This window comes from Oculina patagonica, chromosome 1 (assembly GCF_052425735.1).
Source record: "Oculina patagonica isolate OP01 chromosome 1, crgOcupat, whole genome shotgun sequence".
In the NCBI taxonomy this organism is placed as follows: Eukaryota; Metazoa; Cnidaria; class Anthozoa; order Scleractinia; family Oculinidae; genus Oculina; species Oculina patagonica.
Window position 1 is genome coordinate 36,230,988 of NC_135758.1, and position 14,474 is coordinate 36,245,461.

General features: G+C 38.7%; 2 protein-coding genes across 3 annotated transcripts in view; one reads left to right on the forward strand and one right to left on the reverse strand.

Annotated features, from left to right (window-relative positions):
• LOC144627927 (uncharacterized) overlaps positions 1 to 1,265 on the forward strand; it is a 31,174-nt gene extending 29,909 nt beyond the window's left edge. For both annotated transcript variants that reach the window (XM_078485963.1, XM_078485955.1), the window contains exon 8: positions 370 to 1,265. In XM_078485963.1, coding sequence (XP_078342089.1) covers positions 370 to 429 — 60 coding nt within the window. In that variant the 3' untranslated portion in view covers positions 430 to 1,265. The remainder of the gene's footprint in view (positions 1 to 369) is intronic.
• On the reverse strand, positions 1,259 to 14,465 carry LOC144667426 (solute carrier family 53 member 1-like). The gene is made up of 15 exons (XM_078528830.1): positions 14,286 to 14,465; positions 11,990 to 12,041; positions 11,274 to 11,375; positions 10,837 to 11,066; positions 10,086 to 10,133; positions 9,753 to 9,854; positions 8,758 to 8,844; positions 7,854 to 7,932; positions 6,619 to 6,806; positions 5,754 to 5,933; positions 4,917 to 5,058; positions 3,831 to 4,013; positions 3,272 to 3,441; positions 2,712 to 2,845; positions 1,259 to 2,113 (listed from the first exon to the last, which is right to left on the reverse strand). Exons 1-15 carry the CDS (start codon positions 14,352 to 14,354, stop codon positions 1,825 to 1,827), a joined length of 2,055 nt encoding a protein of 684 aa, XP_078384956.1. The 5' UTR covers positions 14,355 to 14,465; the 3' UTR covers positions 1,259 to 1,824.
• Between the last annotated feature and the right edge of the window lie 9 nt (positions 14,466 to 14,474).

Sequence of the window (14,474 nt, forward strand, 5' to 3'; positions counted from 1 at the left end):
ATGATTTATTTGTGATATTTACAGTAAACAGGGGCGAGGTAACTTTTTAAAACTAGTAGCAAACCTGGTCCTTACAGTTGAACTATGAGTTGAGAAACAACAATACAATACGTCCAGTATTTCTTTTGGAAAAGACGCCTTCGTCGGGGTGAACACGGTTACGTTTTAGATCGTTTTATCGGTTTTCGTTATGTTTTTGATTTTTCTGAGTGTAACTTTTAATGATTTTCACATTCTCAACAATCGTTTCATTACAGTTGCCCTCGTTTCTTTTTGCAGCTGGTCGGCGTGGCGCGATATAGTCAGCCTGTTGTACTGATATATCTTTTCCGAATTCTTACTTTGCATTTAACTATTCATCTTTTGCAGACGTTCAAAGAGGAATGGGGCGAAGTGTTCAGCATGGAAGATCCACCTGATAGCGATTGAAAATAACTATATGAACTGACATTCATATCGAGGGTTCAAGTTGCCATTTTCAACAAATACCTGTCAAGTACCCAAAGCTTTCCAATTCTTGTCCAATCAGAGTATAGCACGAGCACCCCGAACATTGTGACGTGAAGTCTTGTTTCTCCAATCGAGTGGAGCTACGACGCGGATCGCACATGTTGAAAAAAGGGTCTTCCTCAATCCATCTCAATCTTCTTGATTCTTAATCCTTGCTCCTTTCGGTTTATTATTACTTTGAGGTTTCCTTGAATTTGAAGGTATTTTATACGCCGCAAAAAACGATTACCATATTGGGACATAGCTCCTAAACTCAATGCTACTGTACTTATTTATATGGTCCAAGGACGGAAAAATTGCAGGGGAAGATTGCGCATGTGCATCATCTGCCCTCGATCCCAGGCTCTCTCACGACAACGGAGGAAAAGGAGAGAGAGCCTGGGAACTAAATTGAAAATAATCCTGCTAACTAAACAGGAATGCAAACAGAACTCTTGTAAATAGCCGTAAACGCGTTCCCATTCTTCAATTACGTCCTTCACAGGTATCCACACAACAAAAACAACCACAAATCTCAAATGCTCTTGATAAACTTTCCCTTCCTTTTATTTTTCTAAAATGTCAATAATATTTGCACGTTACGACACGCTATTATCGATACCTCAAAGGTTTCAAATTTGTTCTTTTCTTTTCGTTTTGAAATGTAAATAAGAATCTTTTTAATTATTTGAACAAAATATTGTATTATAAATTATTTTATAAAAATGATTATGAATTTTTACAGAAAAACATGTACAAGAAATAATGATTTTTTTTACAAAATTAAAGAAAGGTTCTTACAACAAGTTGTGATTGTCTTGTCTCTTCTGCGGTTTCCAAACTTACTTCATAACCGTATCTTCGGAGTCAGGTTCCCATATTAGACTTTGATTTGTTAATTGGCTTCAAACCGCCATGTTTCATTACCGTTACAGTATTTGCCTTATACCGCCACATTGTGTTTTGACTGACACAAATGTTTCAGACTAAATCACCGTTACCATTGATACATCCTTCAAACTAAACGGGCTAATTAAACTAAATTAAACTAGAGGAACGAGGAAACCTGGGGCGAGGAATGTCTTTCCCCCCATTCTACTTCTCTTTTGTTCTTACTTCTCAGACTTGAATTAGTTACTCCAATTTAAGTCGTTGCCCTTCCTGCACGAAACGTCTGCGCTGCACTGTAGACTCGAATGAACTCTATGCCATTCGAATAAGAAATCACAATTACTTTTCGTCTGCCCTCAATTAGTTAAATCCAACCCAACCTCTATTTGAAAACGACCCTAAAATGCTTGACCTTATCGTCTAGTGTCCCATGATTGATCGTCGTCATAAAGTTGTCTCATTCTCAAGTACCAATTGCGAGTCCTTCCTTATGACAACTCCTTCGCCCCTGGAAGACATCTTGCGTATTGATTTCAGCACTACCGAGGTTTTCTTTTTCTGTTGGCCTCTGCGTTTGGTCAGACCCAGTCCCTCCATGTCATCCATTATTTGCTCCAGGTAAGCCTGGTCGTTAGTTTCCATGGGAACAACAGAGATGTCGCGCACCGCGCGAAACTGGCCGCAGTTGTTGAGATGCTCGTTCTCGAGACGAAAGAAATTCCATATAAAACGCCTGAAATCGAACAAAAAGGAAACTTGAATTAAATGAGATGTTTATTACTGCGTTCTCAACTTAACTTAGATTGACCGCAAGTCTGCAATGCCAGTAAAAGTACAGTACAGCAATAGACTTTGCCCAACCAATAGACTTGTTCCAAGGGATGTTGGTTATCAGTAAGCAAAAAGCATGATTTACTTGAGCGACGCGCGAGGTTAAAATAGGTATTTTGCGTGAGGCGCGTGTCAAAAATGATCCGCTTTTAAAGCATGGCTAAACTAGGAAACATTGTTGCGGAGGCATATGCTGCGCAAACACATTTTGCCTCTCGAAAACAAGAATATGTTATTGCCTCAGGTCAAAAATATGTGTTTGCTTCCCGGGCAAAAATTTTGCTTGCAAAACATATGTTGCCCAAATTTAGCCACCATGGAAGCAATGTTGACTGGTTTGTCAAGACTTTGTTCCCATAACATTGTTTCTTTATTCAGCCACACGGGAAATAAAATTTAACCGCATAAGTCGGTCGTTCCGTAGCTGACGCGCGGTCACTCTCGCGCTTTTATACCTTGTGCGTCATCGAACCAAACATAAAAGGGGACATAGTACTTACCTAAAGACCTCACACACTGATAAAATGAGCTTTAGAATCTCTGAATGAAATATTTCCAGTTGTCCTACAGAAACTGTCAAGGTCCATAACAAACGGAAAATCAAGTCCTCCACCATAGCAAAGTAGTAAAATGCCTGCAAGGATAAAAGGAGCATTTTGTAAGCCAAGACGGTTTTCCTGACTGAGGTAATGATCTACTTTATTGTCGTTACCTGTCTTGTTAAAATAAATTTGTTGTAAAAAATATTATTTATAGAAAAGATATTCAAAGGATGCAGCGGTGCTGGCCTCTCGCCAATGTGGTCCAAGTTCGAGTCCTTGCTAAGGGTTTCTCTCCGGTTTTCATTCCTCAACAAAACAAACTTTTTTAAACTCCGATTCGATCGGAAATTAGATCCGTGAGCAACTGGTTATTCAGTCGTTAGACTGTTATGTGCTTCCCTTATTAAGCAAAGTTGATTTTTATTTATCAATTAATCTATTCTACAATTCTGAGTAAAAAATTTAGAAACACATGCTACAACAGCAACACATGTTTATCTCACACACAACTGACGTACCTTGGATCTGTACACCGTCTCCTCCCTAAGGAATTTATTGTCGCCGGCGTTCTTGTCCAGTAGGCCCCAGTCCATCTTGATGTCCCAAGTAAGAGTGTAGCATGTGCTGATAATGGCGGAAATGATCCACAGCATGAAGAAACGATCTCGTTGCACCGAGTCGGATTTAGCTTCAAAAAAAAGAAGTAATTTGCTTTACATGCCTTAAAAACGCGCCTTGAATTCTCAAAATCACACGCGCTATTTATGGCCGCGTCAGCGCATTAAACCGCGAGTGATTACTAAATGTAGTTTCAGTTTTGGCCACTTCGCTCTGCCAAACGCGTTTAGAAGGAAGTGGGGTCTGGCGCCGTTAAATTGTCTTCCCGAATTCACTGAACAAGCGGATGCCCCCGTGACTACACACCGGCGCGACCCTTTCTTCGTTGTGATTAAAGAGAGACGCTCGGGAACTCTTCAGTACTTCCAGAAGGATTTGTAAAGTAGGCTCCTTTTTCCCGTCTATAAAACTATATATTACAATTGTATACAACTATACAAATTCAGAGAATATTCTTACCGAGAGTGGAAAATATCACAACGAAGAACGACGTGGAGTACTTGCCAGCGTTAACAAGATGCGGAAAAGCCTTTCTGGTGTCTTTATAACGCCTTAAACACTGAGCAAATCGAAACCAGGCAGGAAGGCAGGCGACAAAGGGACGGATACCATATAATGTGCCATCACAGATCATCTCATTAGCTGTAACGAAAGACAAGTGTTATGTAGGCTCCTTTGCAGACATCTTTCGGGTCAGTACCACACTCCCAGGGTGGATCTAGGGGGTGCGCACCCCTGAGATGACCTGCGGCTTTCTTATACATCTGGTATGCAGTTACGCAATTCCTTAATGGTGCACCCCTCCTAAGAAAAATCCTGGATTCCCCCCCCCCCCCCCAGTACTCCCCCGAGTGGATGAAGTTTGGGACTGACCTTAGAAACGTCCACGAAGGAGGTTGCCAGCGATGCGCGTTGAAAAAAAAAAAGGAATTGCTGAGAGTTCAATCATTCTTCAAGTTAAGATGAAAAGAAGGATGACTTGTCATTTTTCGAAAATTATTCTATAAATTTGAAAGCGAACACTGAGCCGATTTTCTCTTCGCAAATCCCATAGACGAATGGAAATTTGTAAACTTGATGTATGCCAATAAACAGTAACAACAATAAGAGATTCGGTAAAGAAAAAAGTTGCTTACAGTCTCACCTAAAAAGAGTATAATTCTGGGGGTTCATATAATCTAGGAAATGTACTAGCTCCTACCAAAAGCATACTGAAAATACGACCAAAAAGGAAACCACGCAGCGCAGACTAATGACCTCTAGAAACTTCCTTGGCCACAATCTTACGGTTTTATTCAATACATAGTACCTCCAAACGAAACAGTGTCCCACAGAAAGAAGTTAAAAGCAAATAAGGTGGAAAGCCCGAATTTAACATAGAACGGCAAAGGTACAAATGTCACGAACATAGGAGTCGTGTAGGCCCGTCACCTTTATTTTACTATGACAGTTATACAATGGTATGCCGATGATATTACAAACTACTGAGCCAATCATTGGTCAATCACACTAACAGATAAAGATAATAAATTAGAAAGCACTCACCATTACTCACGTGCCAATCGTGTGCATAAAAACAGATAATAAACTGTAAATCAAGGAGCGCTACTGCTAAGCTGTTGAGCTGATCTGCCAGCCAGAAATCGGCAAATCCCACGTGCTGGAACGGTGCGGTGAAGATACGAAACTGAAAAAAAAAAAAACAGAATAAGAATGCAAGAACCGACCATGTGTATGTTGTGGTTAAATTTTACTCTTGGTATAACTTTTTTTTTTTTATTGTGGTGTATGGTAATATATGACAATGAATATGAAACAAAGGAAACAGCCGGGTTGTACCAAGGGTAAAATTGAACCACAACATGCACATCTTTTTTTCACATACTGTGAATTTTTTCGGAACGTTTCCTCGCCTCGGGTGTGTTATCTTACACGGGAAACATTAGGATGATGGGCTCCTACAGAGTTACTGTTTTACAGTACCTAAAAAGGAATTCTTATGCGCTTATTGGTCTGGAGCTACAAGGGTGTATGGTCAATACTTAAGGCCTGGTAAAACGAGGAGACATGTTTCCCTAATTGTTTTCTCGTTTGCCATGGTTCAATGCCACGCGGAAGCACGGAATGTTTCTGCGGTGTAGCAGAAGCAAATTCTGCTTCTTGGAAACAAAAATTGACGCTGGAAACAATACTTCCCTTGTGGCAAAACTGGAAACACGCGCGCGCTGTGAGTGTTTCTGGAAACATGTTTCCTCTTTTTTGCCATGCCTGTTAAGACGATGAATATTAATGATGCGCGATGTTTTCCATCTACACAAAGTTTTAACGCTATTGTAAACAACAACAACAGCAATTACTTACAGACCTTTCAAGAAAACTTACCAGAATTTTAAGAAGCCAGAATCGTGCTCTGTAGTAGCATATTTTAAACGGATTGAAGGTGAACACAAACAAGAACGACACTAAAAACAGGTTTGGAGAGTAAGTATCTATTTTTATCACGTGACCAAACATGAACACCACTAGACTGATGGCCCACAGGACACCCAGCAATAACGCAACCTGAAATGGAAGAAGTATTCTGTGAGAAAAACCAGGAGTTCGTCCTTAAGTCTTGGTAGGCATATGTTTCTCGCACGTAATCTAATAAACAGTTTAAGAAATGGACATAGATTTAGCGGCTGCAATATGGCTCAGTTTCATTGCCTGAGCTCCAGTAATTGCGTCAATTGCTTTTCGCTCGACGATAAAGAATGAAATCTCGATACTGCTCTCTCAATGTTATCACGTTACTTTGAAATCGTTTTAAAGTTGCACTCCTCAGGCAAAAATTCTCGCTGTTCTTTGCGCTAATCACCAACTTACCGAAGGCCTGCTTTCCGAAATAATGCAAAAAACGTACAGTAGACATAAATATAATATTTCGTTGAACGAAAAATCACATGGAGTAAAATACAAAAAAAATCAACATATCCATCACGTCTCCTTTGCAGAAATCGTTGCAAGAAATAGAATCAAGCTTGTCTGTTTCGCGATGGCTGAGGTAACCACGCAACGAGACCTTTTAGTAAGCGCGTTGTGCAATGTGCTAGCAGGGTCTCAGCGCCTCAAATCTCTAGTAGGTATTTGGGTAAGGTTATTTAACAAACACATTTTCTCCAGATAGAGAGTGCAGCTTTTTGAAAAGGACTCAAAAAGGCAGAAGGTCGCTAGAGTTAAACTCACATCTGTAAAATAAGTGCTCTACCTCTAATAAGTGTTGGTAGCTAAGATGGTCACGTGGGTCGAGTTCGAATATGAGGACGTGATTAACGCCTGCTTTGCGCCAGCCATAGGTGTTCACAGCCAGGAGAAATGTGACCAGCACAAAGAGAAAAATCCCGCGGTAAATACGAATGGCGATGTCAAACTCCCCACTGTGATCTGTAAAGAAAGCTGAATAAAATCATGAAGTTAATGGTTAATCTTTTGATTGCCAAAAGTGATAAACATGGAAGCAGTAAAGAGAACTTTTATTTTGAACCCGTTTTGAAATGAAATGGTTACCCAAACCTAAAACAGTTATTTACAGACCCTGAGGGCACTCCTTATAGTGGATTACACAGGGAGGCTCCGCCCAAAAGGGGTGCATTTTTCAGGGTGTATAGGTATATAAAAGGGTAGGGAGTTCACGAGTTGAAGTATACAAAAGGGTAGGGAAAAACTGTTCTTTAGGCATTTAAAAGGGCCTTTCAAAATATATCCGTCTGTATAGGTATATAAAATGTTCACCTTTCTGTCAAATATAGTATATAAAAGGGTAAAGGCTTGGACCTTATGGAAAGCCTCCCCATAAAAAAAAAATAAAAATAAAAATTGGGTACTGCCTCCCTCTTCCCCCAGGATAAAGAAAGCTGAGAGGGCCGACAACTATAATCAGCCAATCAGAATGCTTTTTTGCTAATCCAGTATTTTCTAAGTATTGGACAGAGTTAAGTTTTCTAAGGCCATGTAGAGTGGTTTTCACTTGAGCGTCGAAAGTTAATTGCGTTTGCTTTGGTTTTGCATTGCTTCGCTTAGTGATTGGCTTAAAAATCTCGCGCTACTTTCTCAGCCAATCAGAACTAAAACCAAAACCAATTGTGACTCGCTCGCGCACGTTTTCACGCGCCTCGTGCCGGCTTCATGTATTTGCTTCGAGTTTTGATTGGTTCACTGGATTGTCTGTGTCCTTTGTGATTGGCCAGAGTAATTACTTTGGTTTTGGTTTTACGACACTCAATTGAAAACTGCTCTAACAAATCTGTTATAAACTAAGCTTGCCCAGGACCAAACTTGGAGAATATTGGCCTTCAGTCTGTAGCAATCTACCACTGCAGCAACATCTGTACAGAAAGGCCAATATCTCTCAGTACAGCCCTCACTCTTAGCTAACAACAAAACATTTATGGGCTACAAAGATTGGTCAAAGGCAGGCTTTGACAAACATCAGACAAATCTTACCAGCAACTATAGCTATCGAGACGAGCATGAGGAAAAGACCAGCCAAGAATCCTACTCTACAAGAAACCCAGTTTCCATGCTATAAAGCAAGACAAAAAGAAAGATCAGCATCAGCTATTACAAGGCTGCAACTGTTTGTATTAAGTCACGCAAGGTTAATTATGACTTTTAAGCAATAGACCGCGCTTTCTAGGGCTTTACTGGCGTAATAAAACCACGCGGGATGTTGGGTCGAGAACACGAGAAAATGATTTTATTTATTCCGTATTCTTTCAATTTCGCCGAATAACGGACTTGGCAGAAAGAACTGAAAGCATATTAAACTAAAATTATAATTCAAGCGCGAGGACTCAGCGTAAGTTTCTGCCATCAAAGTTATAATTCAAGTAAGCTTTCATCGCAACCAATTTGATGCAGTTTTAATTCCTTTCAAATAACATTTCCGAGTAAATGTTAAATGGAATGATATCCATGTTTTTATTGTGTTCCTTCTCATTTGTTTGTCTCTGCGTTTTCGTTTTTTTCTCTAGTTACTTCGCTCCAACTGTGGTGAGTGGGAAAATTTATTTTTGTGATCCACCCTCAGTAAATTTTCACAATGAGAACCATATCCTCCATTTTAACAATCAGATAGACCAAAAGGAAAATATTAAACTAACGTTTATTCTTCGTCCTTATGTGTAATCGAGCGTAGTGCGACCATGTCGAGATGGAAGCGGGACTTTACCGGTACAATAGTACTAGTTGTCTGTACATAGGTTTTTTGAACAATTTGACCAATCAGAGCGCGCGTAGTATCTGAGTTATTTTATAATACTGAATAGCAACACATATACAATAAATTTATTGTACATTACAATGTACATACCATGCATACCATCCAACCTTGTTATTGACAACTCACCCTTAGTTCTTCTGCAAGTGGAGGTACACGTAATCTATTCATTGCTTTTGAACGATTTCCATCCTCAAGTTCAGAAATATACAAATCCTGAAAATTCAAACACACACTCAGTTTTTTAGGATTCCCACACAGCAATCATGTAAAACAGTATCTCATAAGCATTTTTATTTTTTTTTAGCTTTAACTGATGATTTGTAACTAGCAATGTATAAATAAAGATTATACTTAAACCTTTTTAACAAATCCTGAGATACATAAAGTACATGCTAATTACAAGGACATTTCACACTGTCTTCTTAGCCAGTACAAAACCCAATGCCACAATGAGTTACAAAAGTGTTGAACATTTTAATACTATTTCTAAGACGAGGACAGATTTAACCATATGCTCTGAAAATATATTCTTTACTTTTTTTGATGCTCATTGTCTAAGAGTGGTACCCTGTTGTAATTATATTTGTCTTTAATATTTTTTCTTTTTCATTTTCAAAAATGCAAAATAATTTGGGAAAGTTCGAAACCCAAACCTGTGATTCCGTGCATGTATACGGTATGCCAGGTTGCACTAAGCTGTCTAGAAAATAATGACTTAAAGGGGCTATGTCACCGTATTTTACTATTTTTGTTATTTAAGAGGTCTTAACTTCAAAATGGCAGAGCAAAAGTCTCTTATATTGGCAAAATCACGGCCACATAACAAACAAGGATGATTTTCTAGCATTGTAAATGACACTTTCAGACAAATTAAGATAAACTTGAAAAAAGTTGGGCCAACGTTTTTCAAGTTTACCCGAATGCAATCCGTTTTAATCTTCGCGAATTTTGCCCATCCATGCCCCTTTTTGGCCTTTCTGTGTTTCTTTTGAGTTCTTCTACAGTTTTAAGCCATTATTGTGATATTTCAGTAAATTCTATGACCAGTTGGTCAGTGCCACAATTGCCTAAAATTGCGTGACATAGCCCCTTTAAACAAAATGATCGAGTCTCTCACACACCTCAGTCTCTAGAATAAGCTCATCTACACGCTTGTTAACAAAGAAATCTGCCACTTCCACTTTTTCTTGTCTGTACTGAGCACCATTAGGGGTTTCAAAAACCTGTTGAACAAACAAATAACAAAATGTAATCAGCAATAATGGCTGATTTAAACAGGGTTACCAAACATAAAGTGATCCATACAAAAAATAGACTTGTTTCAAAATGATTACATTTTCTTAAATTATCAGACAAGTTTCACATACAATTTACATAAAATTGTTTATTATTACGGTAAATTCTTATTGACTGCTAGTAATTATAATTAAAATGTAATTAATTTTGCAATGTACCTTATCATGTTTTTTGAGAATTTTCCTAAATCCAGTAAAATTAAGTTGCTGAAAGATAAAAAAAACACTAATTAAAACTAGATGCATGCAATTTTAACGACGTCCTATTCAGCGGAAGTAGCAGTACTCCAGGGGAGTTGCTTGTTGTCTTTTCAAGGGTGTAAATTACAGATTTTGGTACGTCTTCAGGCAATCAGGATGGAATACCAAATGTTTTTACCCAGCATGGTATCTTTGTTAGTACTGGCTCTTTAGTTATTAGGTCATCGCGGTTAGCCTAAATAGCACTTTGGTTGGCCTAAATGGCACTCCGGTTAGTGCAAATAGCATTCCTCTAAGCCCACAGTTAGCTTAGGTAGCTTGCAGTCAGCTTTTTTATTTAGAGTAGGGATTTCTGCCTCGCATGCCTTGCTGCTCTGCCTCACATGCCTCACTACCTCGCCTCACACGCCTTGCATGCCTCGCTGTCTCGCACATTTGTAAGACTCCTCTTATTTGTCTGTCTGTTTTAGACTGATGTCCCTCAGGGGTCTAATAAAGCTTGAGCCAAGATTTCTCTCTTTTAAACTATAGGGGTTTATCTTGGTAACTGGGTTGGCTTGCCTTCTCCCCACCCCTTGGGACCTCAAGTCACTTTGTAACTAAAGAAGCTGGACTTTCAGGGCTGGCAGTGATAAGCAATTACTAGATCCAACCTCGTGGACTGGTATAGACTTAGCAACATTTTATTAGTTAACAAACATGAGCGCACCTGATAATTCTGTAGAAGAATCAAGCTAAGATAAAACTCTCCAAATGCAAATTTCAGCTGGTTGACTGTCTTCTTTGCTTTGACCTTGACCTTGTTGCTTGGTTCAGGAGCTAGCGTCACTTTCCTTGATGAAGCCAGAGTGCTGAGACTGGGCCCTACCTTAAGGGAGCCAGCAACATGGAGTTCATTTTTGAGAGCTGTGAACTTGCGACCAGCTTCAGCAATTTTTTCTGGGAAAAGGGATGAAATGAAATAGCCAAGCCAATTTCAATCAAATTTAATCCATCAAAAGAATTATTTAAATTTGAATGCATAAATTTTAAAGTTTAACTCTAAAGTATCATTTTTTTGTTTAATGATAACATTAGTATTACTATTATCTTTCATTTTATATTCCTCTTCAAATAGCTTATTACACGTCTACAAAGTAAGTTTACCTGCAAAGAACATATTAATTTTTTCTAGTTCCTCATTGCAAAAACTAAACCACTGCTCCTCAAACTTGGAAAAATAACTTTGTACAATGGAGTCAGGATTTTCTGCAAATGAATGGTAAATGATGTATCAGGTAAATTCTATTGATGTAATACTATGTAGATCTACTGTTGAACACAATAATCTGACCAATGTTCAAGCCAGCATCTCAGTTGAAAGTTGACCTTCCTTTAAAAGACTTCCGAGTGTACAAGTACGTAGTTGATGTTCATACACAAGTGACCTTATCTCCATTTACAATAAATGTATACAAAATGGCTTCTCCAGCTGATGTTAATTTTGTTGGATATTTCATATTATTATTCACCACATGCGTGCGCTGCCCATATATGGTCAAAATGTTAATGATATCTGTCATCCGTACATAACAGATATCTTGCGATATACGTAGGTTGCGAAGATTCGTCCGAAATCTTGTAAAGCGCTGCATAATTACAGTTTTTCTTTCTCCAAAATGTGTTTCGTTGACAATTTGTTAAATAATAAAACAATTATCCTGCTCAATCTTGCAGAATATCGTCTGATTTTAGCCGACTCGGGCCTACGGCCTCATCGGCTAAGTATCAGGCGATATTCCGTGTGATTTCGCAGGATAATTGTTAAATATTATCAGTAGTTACAAGAAAACAATATCAGAACATTTAACATCAAATCTTACCATCCTTCCTAGGCATCTTTTCCAGTCCATCATAAATCACTTCTTTAAGTTGCTTGTGTTTGTAATAACAAAAAAAGAAACATTATTCAACTATTTATTGCATATATATACATGTACTGCATAGTAACCTTATCAGGTACAATGTCCTGATCGTGACAGAAGGATATTAGTAATTTGAAAAATGTAAGGTTAAAGCACAAAGGGGAGCATTAATCATAATAATAATTGTGACAATCTGCCAACTTCATTGTCTCCATCGTCTCTGGAATCACACAATTTTGAGAGGAAAGCCCTGGGAATGAGGTTGTCTGGCATTCTCGTCCCCAATGTGGCTTGCCCCTCTTAGCTGGCAGGGCATGGGGCACAAGAAACAAGTGGCTTTGGGGATACTTGGTTTTATTGGCGAGATCTTCAACAAAGGAAATTTAAATTTAGCAAATCAAATCAACCATTTTAAAATCCCTTTCAGGGTTGGAAACTAAAATTTCGGAGCACTCGCCATGTGGGCGAGTGACCTTCAAATTGCACTCGCCCAGATCAGTTTTCACTCGCCCAGGATCCTAAAGTGAAAATTTAGTCCCCCTCCGCCCACTTATAAAATGTACAACTTAAATTTTTAATCATGTTTTATCACGCTTTGCTACCGTGGTGGTCGATCGCGATACAGACTGAAATTTATTTCTTTAACGAAAAATCGACAAAGATAGACCTTACTCCACGACAAAAACACAAGCACACTTACTTCAAAAGTTAAAATGCAGTTTTATTTGATACGTATTCCTAAATTCCTGTAGTTTTTGTTGAAACTGTACAGAAAAAAGGCGGGAAAATAGCCATTTTGCCTTGTTTCGTGGCTCGGTGGACGAGTCAGTTTATTTATGACCAGAGGTATTACTTTCTATAAGCAAGTCCATCATGTAAAAATCACCAAACGGAAGCCATTTTTGTCTGTTTACGAACGCAAACACAACCTTGTCTGCCTTGTTGGAGATTTCAAAATGTTGAAAAGCTATCGGCTTGTAGATAGAATAGATTATTTTAAAGTGGAAAGTAAAAGGTAACTCTTATTTTGAATAATTTATTGAAAATCATACTCGCCAAACCGGGCGAGTGATCCGTGATTTGTACTCGCCCGACTGTTTTCACACTCGCCTGGGCGAGTGGGCGAGCGCTAATTTCCAACCCTGCCTTTGTTGTACAAGATTTTACTATGGTTGATTTGATTGGCTAGATTTAAATTCTCTTTGCTAAAAATCTAGCCAATCAAATCATGTGTCCCCAGAGCCACTTGTTTCTCGTGCCCCAGGCTCTGCCGGCTAAGAGGGACAAGTAGCTGTAGGGACAAGGATGGGTTGTCTGGCTGATTGCACACAACATGGGACTGGGACTAAAAAAATGAACTGGGCAGTTTCTGCTTCTGGTAGGAAATCTTTTGACATCTGTCAGGTCATAGATCTCATACAGACCTGGCCCTCTGAGAATAACTCACTTCTTTATTCATACCACCCTGTCTCTTTTAATTTTGAAAAGTGCTCCACCCCGGCCCCTTTGACTCTCTGTTACATGCAAGTGTTTCCCATATACACTGATTTACCAGACAACAGAAGGGGATCCTGTTGAAGTCCTAAATATTTAAGGCTTCTTTTCTCAATTGCTTAAATTGGAATGCTTGCTTCTCCCCGCCATGCAAGATAATCATTGATTCCATCAGAAGGAGATTATTGTATAAGTAGAAGAGTTTTTTGGACTACTTCAAGAACGTACATTTCCTTTAGATAAATCCGTGAATCTCTTTTGTTTTAACTTTGTACTTTGGCACATGTACAGTATAAAATTAACAGAGCTATCTGCTAGTTTGTAATATTTAGCTCTATTTATAGTTTACATGGGCCAATATTACAACAAAATTATTACTCGTAAATACACTGTGTTTACTTTCCATGCTTTTTATTTCAGAAAATTATCGACGGATCATTAATCAAAGGATTTAGTGATAGATAATTATCTTATTGAAAAAGCTGGAAGAAACAAACAAACGCCTATCGTTGAGCAATAAGCCTTTGTTTGTTGCGCTATCGTTCTTTCATCGTCCATGCATAATACAATTAGTTCTTGATAACAATAAGTTACTGCTAAATTATTGAATTAAATAAACAATTTTAAACACAGCTATTGTCATCACCGAGGTATAGAGACCAAGAAATAGCGATTTAAGCTTAATCTTATTTTTGCAAGACCATGATTGAGCTCTGTCGCTCAATACAGATTCCATATATCGTGTTCACATGGTTTTTACCTCATATCGTATGTACTGGCTGCGCCATTCGGGTGTCAAATGAGCACCAAGATGCTCTGTAAACTTCATATCTCTCAAGGGAAGTTATCTAATCCACCGAGTGACCTATAAATATGTAACGCCGGCATCGCGGACAAAACTCTAACCCATAACAAAGATGGCCGGCTGGCAACTTGTGTGTTTCCGGTC

Coding starts and splice junctions, on each gene's coding strand:
- LOC144667426 (XM_078528830.1), bottom strand. CDS start 14,354: ATGAAGTTTACAGAGCATCTTGGTGCTCATTTGACACCCGAATGGCGC. Junction 7,933..8,757: donor CACTTGCAGAAGAACTAAGG/GTGAGTTGTCAA, acceptor CTTGCTTTATAG/CATGGAAACTGGGTTTCTTG. Junction 5,934..6,618: donor GCTACCAACACTTATTAGAG/GTAGAGCACTTA, acceptor CTTCCATTTCAG/GTTGCGTTATTGCTGGGTGT.